The 16,615-nt window shown below is 42.8% G+C and overlaps 1 protein-coding gene across 3 annotated transcripts in view; it reads left to right on the top strand.

Annotated features, from left to right (window-relative positions):
• The window catches only part of LOC142194254 (immunoglobulin-like domain-containing receptor 2), an 86,501-nt gene extending 70,136 nt beyond the window's left edge, over positions 1-16,365 (top strand). For 2 of the 3 annotated variants that reach the window (XM_075263275.1, XM_075263272.1), the window contains 5 exons: positions 6,755-6,901; positions 7,210-7,380; positions 7,758-7,871; positions 9,041-9,245; positions 14,198-15,202. In XM_075263275.1, the coding sequence (XP_075119376.1) occupies positions 6,755-6,901; positions 7,210-7,380; positions 7,758-7,871; positions 9,041-9,245; positions 14,198-14,903 (1,343 nt within the window). In that variant the 3' untranslated portion in view covers positions 14,904-15,202. Of the gene's footprint in view, positions 1-6,754; positions 6,902-7,209; positions 7,381-7,757; positions 7,872-9,040; positions 9,246-14,197; positions 15,203-16,105 lie in introns of those variants that run through there. The other variant, XM_075263273.1, reaches the window with a different exon arrangement.
• The last annotated feature ends 250 nt before the right edge of the window (positions 16,366-16,615 follow it).

Genomic DNA, 16,615 nt, shown 5'->3' with positions numbered 1-16,615 from the left:
GAGTAGTATTATAGTAGTTATATTCTTGTACATAGGAGTAGTATTATAGTAGTTATATTCCTGTACATAGGAGTAGTATTATAGTAGTTATATTCTTGTACATAGGAGCAGTATTATAGTAGTTATATTCTTGTACATAGGAGTAGTATTATAGTAGTTATATTCTTGTACATAGGAGGTAGTATTATAGTAGTTATATTCTTATACATAGGAGGTAGTATTATAGTAGTTATATTCTTGTACATAGGAGCAGTATTATAATAGTTATATTCTTGTACATAGGAGCAGTATTATAGTAGTTATATTCTTGTACATAGGAGCAGTATTATAGTAGTTATATTCTTGTACATAGGAGCAGTATTATAGTAGTTATATTCTTGTACATAGGAGCAGTATTATAGTAGTTATATTCTTGTACATAGGAGCAGTATTATAGTAGTTATATTCTTGTACATAGGAGCAGTATTATAGTAGTTATATTCTTGTACATAGGAGTAGTATTATAGTAGTTATATTCTTGTATATAGGAGTAGTATTATAGTAGTTATATTCTTGTACATAGGAGTAGTATTATAGTAGTTATATTCTTGTACATAGGAGCAGTATTATAGTAGTTATATTCTTGTACATAGGAGTAGTATTATAGTAGTTATATTCTTGTACATAGGAGTAGTATTATGGTAGTTATATTCTTGTACATAGGAGTAGTATTATAGTAGTTATATTCTTGTACATAGGAGCAGTATTATAGTAGTTATATTCTTATACATAGGAGTAGTATTATAGTAGTTATATTCTTGTACATAGGAGTAGTATTATAGTAGTTATATTCTTGTACATAGGAGTAGTATTATAGTAGTTATATTCTTGTACATAGGAGCAGTATTATAGTAGTTATATTCTTGTACATAGGAGGTAGTATTATAGTAGTTATATTCTTGTACATAGGAGCAGTATTATAGTAGTTATATTCTTGTACATAGGAGCAGTATTATAGTAGTTATATTCTTGTACATAGGAGGTAGTATTATAGTAGTTATATTCTTGTACATAGGAGTAGTATTATAGTAGTTATATTCTTGTACATATGAGGTAGTATTATAGTAGTTATATTCTTGTACATAGGAGGTAGTATTATAGTAGTTATATTCTTGTACATAGGAGGTAGTATTATAGTAGTTATATTCTTGTACATAGGAGGTAGTATTATAGTAGTTATATTCCTGTACATAGGAGTAGTATTATAGTAGTTATATTCTTGTACATAGGAGTAGTATTATAATAGTTATATTCTTGTACATAGGAGTAGTATTATAGTAGTTATATTCTTGTACATAGGAGTAGTATTATAGTAGTTATATTCCTGTACATAGGAGTAGTATTATAGTAGTTATATTCTTGTACATAGGAGCAGTATTATAGTAGTTATATTCTTGTACATAGGAGTAGTATTATAGTAGTTATATTCTTGTACATAGGAGGTAGTATTATAGTAGTTATATTCTTATACATAGGAGGTAGTATTATAGTAGTTATATTCTTGTACATAGGAGCAGTATTATAGTAGTTATATTCTTGTACATAGGAGCAGTATTATAGTAGTTATATTCTTGTACATAGGAGCAGTATTATAGTAGTTATATTCTTGTACATAGGAGCAGTATTATAGTAGTTATATTCTTGTACATAGGAGCAGTATTATAGTAGTTATATTCTTGTACATAGGAGTAGTATTATAGTAGTTATATTCTTGTATATAGGAGTAGTATTATAGTAGTTATATTCTTGTACATAGGAGTAGTATTATAGTAGTTATATTCCTGTACATAGGAGTAGTATTATAGTAGTTATATTCTTGTACATAGGAGTAGTATTATAGTAGTTATATTCTTGTACATAGGAGTAGTATTATGGTAGTTATATTCTTGTACATAGGAGTAGTATTATAGTAGTTATATTCTTGTACATAGGAGCAGTATTATAGTAGTTATATTCTTGTACATAGGAGTAGTATTATAGTAGTTATATTCTTGTACATAGGAGTAGTATTATAGTAGTTATATTCTTGTACATAGGAGGTAGTATTATAGTAGTTATATTCTTGTACATAGGGGCAGTATTATAGTAGTTATATTCTTGTACATAGGAGGTAGTATTATAGTAGTTATATTCTTGTACATAGGAGGTAGTATTATAGTAGTTATATTCTTGTACATAGAGGCAGGTTTGTGGGATAGTTGTTAATATTGCTGTTGGTTGAGGTCAGTCCTCACTAGGACTGTCACAGCAGTGACCTCCGGACTGATGACATTTTAGTGGCCATACTCTTGTGCAATCTCTCTCGTAGCGGGGCCAACCTTCATGGTCCCGCGGACTGCGGTTTTCACTGCACAGCATATGCCTTGACATCGCTGCAATTTACCTCCTCCTGATGAACTTAGTGAGTAGGGAAACGCGTCAAGGGTGTAATTTATGGGAGTAGGGACAGCGCCTGGTGGGTGGTATCACGTGCTGTGTGGGCCAATGTTGGGATTGACGTGGCCCTTTGAAGACACCGAAAAGACACACACCAGAGATTGTTACTATATCTCTATACTATGTATCGTTTTTACTGCAATCTCTGGTTTAGGTTGACAATGATGAGGCTATAAGAGTGAATATCTAAGTGCGTCCCATCAGCCACTTGCCCCAATACATTACACCGTAGCCAGGTTACTTCTATTTCCAGATACCACCAACCTGTGAAGATATTCTGGGAATCACTTGTTTGGGGGGTTCACGGTCTTATATACCGTAGCACTATTTATTTCTTAATAGTTAAGTTTTAAATCTCCTTTCTTCTGGAGTTGGGACATTGGTGTGTCCGTACCCCCGAGCACTCGCACTCATTCTCCAGTGTTTCATATTCTCAGTTAGTAAAGATAACGGACGCGACTTCTTCTCATCTGCTCGGTAACATATGTCGCGGCTGTTTTCCTCCAGAATAGTTTCCAAGTTCTTCCCCCCCATTTTCCTCCGCTCTTCTTGTGATTCATTCTTAATCCCTCTTACAGAAGACTGAATGTTTTATTCCCATTTATCAGTCAGTGGGTGCTCGGGTTACAAGTGCTCTATAGGGGGCACCACGAGGAGGGTTTTATCGGTAAAATTAACTTGTAAACAAAAAAAAAATCCCCCCCCCCCCTCCCTCAGATAGAAATGTCGGGATCCTGTGATAGTCGTCCTGTAGTTCTGTCTCAGATATGTAAATGACTAGCTTTTACCCGCGACTTCGTCTGCGGTGAGTTGAGAATTGGGCGGACACAGACGTGTGAAACTGTAAAAGTGCTTTAAAAAGTTTGGTGGGCTAGCAAATGTGATGTGATGTGTTGTATTGTGTATGCCGTGATACAGACAATGTGATGTGTTGTATTGTGTCAGACAATGTGTTGTGTTGTATTGTGTCAGACAATGTGATGTGTTGTATTGTGTCAGACAATGTGATGTGTTGTATTGTGTATGCCGTGATACAGACAATGTGATGTGTTGTATTGTATTGTGTCAGACAATGTGATGTGTTGTATTGTGTCAGACAATGTGATGTGTTGTATTGTGTCAGACAATGTGATGTGTTGTATTGTATATGTCGTGATACAGACAATGTGATGTGTTGTATTGTGTCAGACAATGTGATGTGTTGTATTGTGTATGTAGTGAGTGTAGTGTATTGTGTATGTAGTGATACAGACAATGTGATGTTTTATATAGTGGAATGCTCTATGTAAATGTGAGTGAGTAGAGTGAGGGCGACTCCTGAGGTGACAGTAAGGAGTGTGCAGGCAGGTTGAGGCAGGAAATGCCAGGCAGTGTGTGTGAGTCTATAGCTGGGGCTAGGAGTCCTGCTTTTGTGAGTCTCCTGCTAGGAAGCCATGTTGTTTAGTGGCACCAAAAGTAGCCTGTGACTCAATCCTGAGGGAAAACTATGTTTGTGGAAAATTGCACACAAATCCGTCCAGGCGTTTTAGCGTGATTGAGGAACAAACATCCAAACTCACAAACATCCAAACACAAACTTTCACACTTATAATATTAGTAGGATTATTGGTGTGGCCTGATCAGATGCCGGCTCTTACCACAAGAGGGTGTTCAAGTGTTTCCCCCACTGCCTGCAGGATATTTTGGGTAGTGTACCTCCTGATGAGAGATGAGTGACTGCTAGATAATACGTCTCTATGATGCAGTAAGACATTCTGCCCAGTGGACAGACTTAGAGAAGGGGCGTCACTGGACTGAGTGAAATCGGATGGTCATTACGACAAACTGCCCCCATCTAGGCCGTCCTCACCTCGCTGGTAGGAGACACTGGGGCAGATCAGCAGTTTGCAGTCCAAACAAGCCCATCCATGCCGTGTGTGAATAGACCCTACAGCTGAGCCGGGTGGTCTGGGCCCCTCCATGACCGGCATTCTCTCCACGAGTGGTCGGTAACAAGGACAATCTCTTTGATTCTTTGTGCTGCCGGAGGAACATGATTCATTGTGAGAAGTCAGCGCTGGAGACTCTCAGTACCGGCGAGGAGGACGTTAGACGTGTTCTGTACGCGGCTCCTTCCATAAACAGCGCCGTGATTCTGGGGCGTATAATAAGCAGATACGGCCGTGTTACCATAGTGAAATTAGCGGCGCTCACCTACTGCGGCGTACTAATGAGCCTCTAATGCATCGCCAGCATGGCTTACAAAGTCACCTGAAGGCGTCTGTAATAAGATGTTGTCAGCGGCGTACACCGGTGCACCTACCTGCTGCCCACCCTTCCCCCGAGGCTAAGGCTCATTAGTGGGGGTTAAATGACAACCACGGGGTCTATTGATAAATATAACGGGCGTAATGGGTGGTTATCGAATACGCAAATAAATGTGAAATCCTATATAAAGATATACAGGACAGCACTCCCTTCTTTCTGTAACCTACTCGTCAGCTGAACTCTATAGACTGGGGCAGATGAGCAGCGTCATGACGTCTGATACACCGAATACTCTGCTGATCTCCTTTACACAACTAGACTTAAGGAGGACCTTTCACCACCTCCACCAATTCAAGTTCTTGGCATCTGTTAATAGCCCCCTCCCCCCCCACTGATTACAGCAAAGATGGAATTTTCCCTCTGAACCCCGCCATTCCTGAGTAACAAGTGCAGGTAGTTTTGATACCTGATAAGCTGGACATTGTCTCAATCACGTCCTCTTGCCTGCTCCTCAGGGGCGTGATTCAGAGCTCCAATAAGAGGCAGCCAGTGTCAGACATCAGAATCACACCCCCTTGTCTGCTTCCGCCTGACACCGCCCTCCTGACAGTACACAGCTGAAATAGTATATCAGGCACCAAAAACTGGACCAATAATTGCTCAGGAACGGTGAGGGCCAGAGAAAAAATTCCAACTGTGCCGGAATCAGTGGAGCGGAGGAGGTGGTGAAACGTCACAACAGACTCTGTACATTGTTAAATCGATTCCTGGTGAGAATAGTTGTACATTCTTGGAACATCCAGGTCAAAGACTGGAAAAGGAGCAGACACAAAAACCAGCACCAGGTTCTCCAGACACATCTCCAGGGGTTCAGCAGCTGTTCAGAAGTGCGCACGCCCAACACTTGGTGGTGGTTCTTCCAAAACATAGTCTTTTACAGTGTACTCAGTGCAGTCCAGTCATCTTGACCATACCTCTCTGTGATCCCTCAATTCACGTTCTTCACCTCCGTGTAATGTCCATTATCTGTTGTTTTTATGGAGAGTTAAGATGCCGCTATGTTCTCCTGTCCTCTGTCATGCATTATGGGTTTCTACTGAATGGGGAATTTATAAATGTGGCCAAAGTTCTCAATTATGGAGGGTGTATTGATGTAAAATGGAGGAGTTGCTTTAGTCACCGCTATAGTACCTGTAATGGTAACTCATACAGAATCCATGACTAATTGGATTATGGTGAGAGAATGGCCAAACCCCAAAGAGATGATCCCACCCCAAGGATATGATCCAACCCCAAGGAGATGATCCCACCCCAAGGAGATGATCCCACCCCAAGGAGATGATCCCACCCCAAGGATATGATCCAACCCCAAGGAGATGGCCCAATCCCAAGGAGATGATCCAACCCCAAGGAGATGGCCCAACCCCAAGGAGATGATCTAACCCCAAGGAGATGATCCAAACCCAAGGAGATGGCCCAATCCCAAGAAGATGGCCCAATCCCAAGGAGATGATCCCACCCCAAGGAGATGGCCCAATCCCAAGGAGATGATCCAACCCCAAGGAGATGATCCAACCCCAAGGAGATGGCCTAACCCCCAAGGAGATGATCCAACCCCAAAGAGATGATCCAACCTCAAAGAGATAATCCAACCCCAAGGAGATGATCCAACCCCAAGGAGATGAACCCATCTTCAGAATTGGATAACATCATAGAAATGGCCCTTTGGATGGTTCACTAAACTTGTGTCCATTGAGAGGTTTGACCGAACTAAGAGGAACCAAAACCCTAAAAATGTGGGAAATCCAAAAAGTCTAGGTTTTCAGTTAAGTTTCCTTCTAGAACTCGTCTTCTTCACGTCCGTCCCCGACCATTCTCACTGCATTACCTAAAAATCAGGGCCCAAAATCTTCAGCGCCCGAGACTTTCAGGCCTTCGAGGAGCGGACTGAGTGAAGCTCAATATAAAAAGGTCACAATTTTTGAGGTGGTATTTTGGTCACTGATCAGCAAATCTTCTTTGTCCTCTGCAGAATGGGTCTTTGTCTGCCTGGTGATAATTGGCACGTTCCTCTTCTTCGCCATGGTGGGCATTTGTTGGTGCCAGTGCTGCCCCCACAGTTGCTGCTGTTACGTCCGCTGCCCCTGCTGCCCAGAAACCTGCTGCTGCCCCAGAGCCCGTGAGTATCCTTGTAGGAGTGTGTGTGTAACTCTTTAGTAAACCTGTTTGTCCATCTGAGCTCCTGATTTGCCTTCTCATTATACTCCACCCACATCCCTTTAATTAAAGGGGTAGCCACACCATTAACAAGGAAACCTCCAAAAACACAGCCTAGGGCTCTTTTATCTGCTATAGAGCTCCTGATCAATAATAATATTCTGTCTGCCTGAAGCCACCACTAGGGGGCGCTCCGGAGCTTGCTGTATACAGCTCACACATTGTAGCCAGATTATTTTTATTGCCTTATTTTTTCTTTCTCTTCCGCAGTGTACGAAGCCGGCAAGGCAGCAAAGATTGGCTATCCCCCCGCCGTGCCCACTGCCTGCCCTCCATATTACATCTCCACGGTTCCCGTCGCTCCCGTCCCTGCACCAATGCTCATGGAAAAGCAGCACGTACCCCCGCTGGTGCAGAGCGACTCGCTAGGAGGGCAAAACGGTAAATCCAAAAACTCTTATTACGACAGGCTGAGCAGTAGATAAGTGGTGGGAGCAGGATCCACAGCAGCACAGAGGATGTTAGCATAGGGCTGCGCTGATATTAGTGGGGGCTGCATGTGACAGAGCCAGTACAATGATGTCATGATGGGAGCGAAGACAAATGGCAGGTTATGGAGCGATAGTGGGAGCAGTGTCAGCAGCACAGAGTATTTCAGGAGCGTATTGTACTGATCTTGTGGAGGCAGAGACTTGTCCATTTATGTGGTGTTACTCAAATAAGACGAGGCAGAAGGGTTGGGGCGCACCAGCAGCACAGAGTATTTCAGGAGATCCCCATCTAGATACATTGTGTACAGTGATCTGTCTTCTCGTCAGTACGTAAAGGTTACCGCATCCAGGCGGACAAGGAGCGCGATTCCATGAAGGTCCTGTACTACGTGGAGAAGGAGCTGGCGCAGTTTGATCCGGCGCGCAGGATGCGAGAGCGATGTAAGTACATACATCCATGCACAACGTCTTCTCTTGTAACTATTTCCATCTCCAGAGTCGGGGGTTTAATCCAAGATTTCAGAATCTCTTCACTTGAGTCATTTTTCTGTGAACTTGGCGGCCACCTACACACTGAGTCACCAGATCCGAGCTGTCACTTCCAGCCAGCGCAGAGATATAACGTACGGGGCTGAGCCGCGGGGAACGTACACACGTAATAGAGGGATCTCCGGGGGAACCAAACATGGCCGCCGCCTGGGCTCTATGTGTAGGGCGCTGTGCAGACTGGTGCGGGGTCCAGCTATTATACTGCAGACCTGGAAGGAAACGGAAGCCCCTTATAAGTATCTGGGATTGTAAAGTAATACAGGACCCCCTAAAGAAATGCAGACCCCAGTGATATAGACCCCACATCCCATAAATGCAGACCCCGGATGGATCCTATATTATCAGATACAGTTCCATTGTCTTAGATAACAATCAGATGACATTTATAATAATGATTGCACCAATCCAGCGGGTTCACTTACTTTTCCTTGCCAATGTATACACCCCCTGCCCCCCCTCCCCTGAGCTCGGAGCCCCCCGCCCGCCTTTGCACAGTAATGATAGGACTGCACTCGCTCAGTGTATAGAGATAGAAGCTGTAATGTCTGTGCAGTGAGCGCCCCCTAGTGGTGGCTGCAGGGAAGGACATGACGGAGCTGAGTGATGGGGCCACCACTGCCTAGGAGAGAGATATTCTTCCTTAAAGGGATCTTCCTGGTTGTCCTTCCTAGAGCAGGTATTAAAGGGGAGTTGACACCCGACTCCCCCCACTCAGCCATTTACAGCAGGTGTCACAACCAGCAGAGACAAGTCATTGAGAGCTGCAGTAACCTGGTCTGACCACTAGACAGAGAGTGGAGCCATTTGCTTTGTCCTCTGTGTTGGTTGGGGTGCTGACAGCTGGTCGGGGGTCGGACCCCACTAATCTGAGGACCTATTGTAGGGATATATTACCAGTATCTGTAAACCCCTTTAATACGTGAATCTGTAAAGGACACCAATATGGCCGCCATTGCCCTTCCAGAGCGACTCCTCTGCCCCTCTGGGGTACTCTTTGTATTTTGGGGTAGTTGCCCCCTTAGGGTCCGGCTCCTCACCCGTCTTATCACTTCTTCCCTCAGACAGCCATACAATCTCGGAGCTCAGCTCCCTGCACGAGGACAGCGCTCACTTCAACCGCTCGTACCGACAAGTGCGCAGGAAGCCGCTGCCGACCAGCTGCACCATAGACGGAGACAAAGAGTACTGGTCTGGGGTGGTGGGGGCGACGGCCAGAGCCTCCACCTGCTCCAAATACCGAGACGAGAGAGAGAACTTCAGGAGCAGGTAAGTGACGGCCCCCCCAAATCTTACCATAGAATGACCCCCGAGTGGGCAAATGTACATTACATAGACAGGTAAGTAGTCAGCGACCACCGGCTGTATACAAACAGACATGAGCCCCCTAGTGGTGGTAACAGGAGCCTAATGGGCCAGAGGTGGTGCAATGCTGACTCCTAGTGGAGTATATAGGAAATACATCCCTTATATCAAATATAGAATTGTGAAAGTAAAGTGGTGAGCGCAGCTCTGGAGTATAATACAGGATAAGTAATGTAATGTATGTACACAGTGACTGCACCAGCAGAATAGTGAGCGCAGCTCTGGGGTATAATACAGGATAAGTAATGTAATGTATGTACACAGTGACTGCACCAGCAGAATAGCGAGCGCAGCTCTGGAGTATAATACAGGATAAGTAATGTAATGTATGTACACAGTGACTGTACCAGCAGAATAGTGAGCGCAGCTCTGGAGTATAATACAGGATAAGTAATGTAATGTATGTACACAGTGACTGTACCAGCAGAATAGTGAGCGCAGCTCTGGAGTATAATACAGGATAAGTAATGTAATGTATGTACACAGTGACTGTACCAGCAGAATAGTGAGCGCAGCTCTGGAGTATAATACAGGATAAGTAATGTAATGTATGTACACAGTGACTGCACCAGCAGAATAGTGAGCGCAGCTCTGGGGTATAATACAGGATAAGTAATGTAATGTATGTACACAGTGACTGCACCAGCAGAATAGCGAGCGCAGCTCTGGAGTATAATACAGGATAAGTAATGTAATGTATGTACACAGTGACTGTACCAGCAGAATAGTGAGCGCAGCTCTGGAGTATAATACAGGATAAGTAATGTAATGTATGTACACAGTGACTGTACCAGCAGAATAGTGAGCGCAGCTCTGGAGTATAATACAGGATAAGTAATGTAATGTATGTACACAGTGACTGTACCAGCAGAATAGTGAGCGCCGCTCTGGAGTATAATACAGGATAAGTAATGTAATGTATGTACACAGTGACTGTACCAGCAGAATAGTGAGCGCAGCTCTGGAGTATAATACAGGATAAGTAATGTAATGTATGTACACAGTGACTGCACCAGCAGAATAGCGAGCGCAGCTCTGGAGTATAATACAGGATAAGTAATGTAATGTATGTACACAGTGACTGTACCAGCAGAATAGTGAGCACAGCTCTGGAGTATAATACAGGATAAGTAATGTAATGTATGTACACAGTGACTGTACCAGCAGAATAGTGAGCGCAGCTCTGGAGTATAATACAGGATAAGTAATGTAATATATGTACACAGTGACTGTACCAGCAGAATAGTGAGCGCCGCTCTGGAGTATAATACAGGATAAGTAATGTAATGTATGTACACAGTGACTGTACCAGCAGAATAGTGAGCGCAGCTCTGGAGTATAATACAGGATAAGTAATGTAATGTATGTACACAGTGACTGTACCAGCAGAATAGTGAGCGCAGCTCTGGAGTATAATACAGGATAAGTAATGTAATGTATGTACACAGTGACTGTACCAAAATAGTGAGCGCAGCTCTGGAGTATAATACAGGATAAGTAATGTAATGTATGTACACAGTGACCAGCAGAATAGTGAGCGCAGCTCTGGAGTATAATACAGGATAAGTAATGTAATGTATGTACACAGTGACTGTACCAAAATAGTAAGCGCAGCTCTGGAGTATAATACAGGATAAGTAATGTAATGTATGTACACAGTGACTGCACCAGCAGAATAGTGAGCGCAGCTCTGGAGTATAATACAGGATAAGTAATGTAATGTATGTACACAGTGACTGTACCAGCAGAATGGTGAGCGCAGCTCTGGAGTATAATACAGGATAAGTAATGTAATGTATGTACACAGTGACTGTACCAGCAGAATAGTGAGCGCAGCTCTGGCGTATAATACAGGATAAGTAATGTAATGTATGTATGCAGTGACTGCACCAGCAGAATAGTGAGCGCAGCTCTGGAGTATAATACAGGATAAGTAATGTAATGTATGTACACAGTGACTGTACCAGCAGAATAGTGAGTGCAGCTCTGGAGTATAATACAGGATAAGTAATGTAATGTATGTACACAGTGACCAGCAGAATAGTGAGCACAGCTCTGGCGTATAATACAGGATAAGTAATGTAATGTATGTACGCAGTGACTGTACCAAAATAGTGAGCGCAGCTCTGGAGTATAATACAGGATAAGTAATGTAATGTATGTACACAGTGACCAGCAGAATAGTGAGCGCAGCTCTGGAGTATAATACAGGATAAGTAATGTAATGTATGTACACAGTGACTGCACCAGCAGAATAGTGAGCGCAGCTCTGGAGTATAATACAGGATAAGTAATGTAATGTATGTACACAGTGACTGCACCAGCAGAATAGTGAGCGCAGCTCTGGCGTATAATACAGGATAAATAATGTAATGTATGTACACAGTGACTGTACCAGCAGAATGGTGAGCGCAGCTCTGGAGTATAATACAGGATAAATAATGTAATGTATGTACACAGTGACTGTACCAGCAGAATGGTGAGCGCAGCTCTGGAGTATAATACAGGATAAGTAATGTAATGTATGTACACAGTGACTGCACCAGCAGAATAGTGAGCGCAGCTCTGGAGTATAATACAGGATAAGTAATGTAATGTATGTACACAGTGACTGTACCAGCAGAATAGTGAGCGCAGCTCTGGCGTATAATACAGGATAAGTAATGTAATGTATGTACGCAGTGACTGCACCAGCAGAATAGTGAGCGCAGCTCTGGAGTATAATACAGGATAAGTAATGTAATGTATGTACACAGTGACTGTACCAGCAGAATAGTGAGCGCAGCTCTGGAGTATAATACAGGATAAGTAATGTAATGTATGTACACAGTGACTGCACCAGCAGAATAGTGAGCACAGCTCTGGCGTATAATACAGGATAAGTAATGTAATGTATGTACGCAGTGACTGCACCAGCAGAATAGTGAGCGCAGCTCTGGAGTATAATACAGGATAAGTAATGTAATGTATGTACACAGTGACTGTACCAGCAGAATGGTGAGCGCAGCTCTGGAGTATAATACAGGATAAGTAATGTAATGTATGTACACAGTGACTGCACCAGCAGAATAGTGAGCGCAGCTCTGGGGTATAATACAGGATAAGTAATGTATGTACACAGTGACTGTACCAGCAGAATAGTCAGCGTAGCTCTGGAGTATAATACAGGATAAGTAATGTAATGTATGTACGCAGTGACTGCACCAGCAGAATAGTGAGCGCAGCTCTGGAGTATAATACAGGATAAGTAATGTAATGTATGTACACAGTGACTGTACCAGCAGAATAGTGAGCGCAGCTCTGGAGTATAATACAGGATAAGTAATGTAATGTATGTACACAGTGACTGTACCAGCAGAATGGTGAGCGCAGCTCTGGAGTATAATACAGGATAAGTAATGTAATGTATGTACACAGTGACTGCACCAGCAGAACAGTGAGTGCAGCTCTGGAGTATAATACAGGATAAGTAATGTAATGTATGTACACAGTGACTGCACCAGCAGAATGGTGAGCGCAGCTCTGGAGTATAATACAGGATAAGTAATGTAATGTATGTACACAGTGACTGTACCAGCAGAATGGTGAGCGCAGCTCTGGAGTATAATACAGGATAAGTAATGTAATGTATGTACACAGTGACTGCACCAGCAGAATAGTGAGCGCAGCTCTGGAGTATAATACAGGATAAGTAATGTAATGTATGTACACAGTGACTGTACCAGCAGAATAGTGAGCGCAGCTCTGGAGTATAATACAGGATAAGTAATGTAATGTATGTACACAGTGACTGCACCAGCAGAATAGTGAGCGCAGCTCTGGCGTATAATACAGGATAAGTAATGTAATGTATGTACGCAGTGACTGCACCAGCAGAATAGTGAGCGCAGCTCTGGAGTATAATACAGGATAAGTAATGTAATGTATGTACACAGTGACTGCACCAGCAGAATAGTGAGCGCAGCTCTGCAGTATAATACAGGATAAGTAATGTAATGTATGTACACAGTGACTGTACCAGCAGAATAGTGAGCGCAGCTCTGGAGTATAATACAGGATAAGTAATGTAATGTATGTACACAGTGACTGTACCAGCAGAATAGTGAGCGCAGCTCTGGAGTATAATACAGGATAAGTAATGTAATGTATGTACACAGTGACTGTACCAGCAGAATAGTGAGCACAGCTCTGGCGTATAATACAGGATACGTAATGTAATGTATGTACGCAGTGACTGCACCAGCAGAATAGTGAGCGCAGCTCTGGAGTATAATACAGGATAAGTAATGTAATGTATGTACACAGTGACTGTACCAGCAGAATAGTGAACGCAGCTCTGGCGTATAATACAGGATAAGTAATGTAATGTATGTACACAGTGACTGTACCAGCAGAATAGTGAGCGCAGCTCTGGAGTATAATACAGGATAAGTAATGTAATGTATGTACGCAGTGACTGCACCAGCAGAATAGTGAACGCAGCTCTGGCGTATAATACAGGATACGTAATGTAATGTATGTACGCAGTGACTGCACCAGCAGAATAGTGAGCGCAGCTCTGGAGTATAATACAGGATAAGTAATGTAATGTATGTACACAGTGACTGCACCAGCAGAATAGTGAGCGCAGCTCTGGAGTATAATACAGGATAAGTAATGTAATGTAACATTTATTGGCCTTTTTATGAGAACTGGACAGCTTTGAGTCAGTATATAGGGTATCTGGTAAGGTTTCCTGATATTTGGTCCTGTATATACCTGTGGACATGGATTGTATATTTGGCTTCAGTATTGAGTTGTATAGCTATCCCCTTTTTTGTAGATTTGACTCCTTTCTAATTTTCGTTTCCTTTCAGTCTTCAGAGACCGACATCCGAGGTCTTAGAAAGAAAAGCCTTTCCTATGGCCGTCCAAGCCGTCTCTACAGATGAATTAGCCGTATTCGCAGACTCATATAAACAGAGATCCCGTAGGGCCGACAGCCGAGGTCCCGGGACAGGGCCAAGGTTTGAGAGGTCGGAGATGAGAGGAAGATCCCTGTATCAGGACAGCTCCACCGATGACTACTATGGAAAGAGAAACCACGGCAGGGAATTGTTTTCAGACACGGAGAGAGGCTGGTCCTTCAGCCCGTCTAGGATACGAGCCCCAGAGGACAAACATCTGCCCAAAAGGATATCCCGAATGGGGCAGAGTTACGACGACGCTTACCTTAGCAGTGTTCTTGAAAGGAAATCAAGGGGTATTGAGGAAACCTGCATAACCCCATCCAAACAACTGAGCTTGCGGCAAAATTCAAGTCGCAGCTACGGCCGATCTCCGACGTTCAAGACGGGCGACAGCAAAGATCACAAGGTGGAGGAAGAAGACTCACTTCCTCCGTACAGCGAGAGGGAGCTTGCCAGGGCTCTCCCGTTTCGCTCAAGAGAACACTCCTATCTCAGCGCCTCAGACAAGAGGAAGAAAAAGGACCAACCAAGTAAAACAGTGAGAAAAGCCTTCTTTTTTTACATGAATGGGTCACAGGCCAAATGGGGTTGGCGGGCTTTGTCAAAAATATAAAAAACAAAAAATTGGGTAGTATGTGTGTGTGAGGACACTAGGACACGATACTCATTGAGAGACGCATGCTGTAGAAAGGCAGCTCCTGTTTGACCATATTTCGAAACAGGGACTTTTTTTGTCCTCTTTTTCGGTTTTGTCAAAAATAATCAAAAATAACACAAGAGAGACGTGGGCTGTTCGGACAATTCTCCATGCTATGGACAATGAGGGGTTAATCCTGTTTTTTTTATATCTATCTATCTATTCTGTATATTCAGCTCCAGATGTAACTTGTCTTGTGCAGGCATGGTTGAAATTGGGATACATGTTTGAGTTGAAAATCTTTGTATACAAATAAAAAAAAACACAATGCCGGATGTGGGCGCAGGGGAGGTTCCACTCTCTAGGTCGATTTTTGTGGTTATTTTCTTGCTGTTATGGAACTAAAGAATGAAATGTTGTAGAAAGAAAAGTCAAAAAGTTAATGGCGCGTTGTCTGTGTGCAGTTTCGAAAAAAAAAAAAAAAAGCTGCTCCAAAAAAAAACAAAAAAGACTGAAATTTAAATTCACCTGACCAGAAATCTATTTTTTTGCAACAATAAAAAAAAAGCAAAAACCTTCTAGACTTGTACAGATATGAAACTGTTTGTGTTGCCGCTGCTGCTGATTATTTTTGTTCCCAAAATTAATTTCCATGAACCTGTCGATGTGGCAGCTTTTTTTATTAAATGTATAAAACTTTTTGAAATGTATTAAATTGAATCGAGAAAAGTAAAAATCAAAAAACAAAACAAAAAACAGACGGGTGGTTTCCTTTATTCTTCGATAATCGTGTTCTCTCTCCTCGTAGTTATTGTGGATTTTACAAAAAGGTTTGAGGGAAAAAAAAAATTCTATATATAAACAAAAATTTCCATCCATCTGATCTTAGACCCCTCCACTCCATCTGTCACCATGTCCTTCCATCTCTGCATGTCATGGATCATGTGTTTGACATCAGTCCAGTTGGAGAACAGCCCTGTGTTACCCGTTTGTTTTTGTCTCGTGGGTGGCACGTGGCTAGGCCTATCAGTCTACCGAATTCTAGAAAAAAATTTTTTTTAAAATTGGTCCATTGGTTGGGGGATGCCAAATGTCTTGTCCCGAGGGACAGGGAGAGGTTGATCATTTTGTTCTCCATTTTGTCATGTTCATATCTTACTGTTTATTATTTTTCGCAGGGTGATTTTCCAAACAGGATGTCCCTCGTTGTCTGACACCGTGAAAGACTTAAGGAAGATTCTCTTTGGAGGAGGTACTGAGGCAGTCCTGGATGTAAGAGGCAGAGCCATTAGCCACTGTGCTCCAAGGAACCCCTTCATGACGCGGAAGATCTTTAAGTAGCTAGTAGACCATATGCATTGGGCCTTAATTTGGACGCTGGGTGTACAACCCAACCAGTAATGGACCTCAAAAATAAAAACAAAAATGTGGAGTGTAGCGGGGGCATCACCACTCGCCACAGCTAGGACTAGCCTTAGTATACGGTATCTTACTCCTGGGGTGGATATGGCCTCCATTCTCCAACATTCCTTATGTCTCACACTCACACAGTCTTGTTTTTGTACCATCAGCCTATTCGTGCCTCTCGTTCACAGAGTCCGAGGAAAGGACGCGTGATGTCATCGTGTACAGCGGGCCGAAGTCACAGACACAAAGCAAAATGAGTAGAAACATCTTTCTAAGAAAAA

The sequence above is a fragment of the Leptodactylus fuscus genome, chromosome 2, assembly GCF_031893055.1.
Source record: "Leptodactylus fuscus isolate aLepFus1 chromosome 2, aLepFus1.hap2, whole genome shotgun sequence".
In the NCBI taxonomy this organism is placed as follows: domain Eukaryota; kingdom Metazoa; phylum Chordata; class Amphibia; order Anura; family Leptodactylidae; genus Leptodactylus; species Leptodactylus fuscus.
The sequence above is the reverse complement of the archived record's forward strand: the minus strand, read 5'-3'. Positions and strand labels throughout refer to the sequence as shown.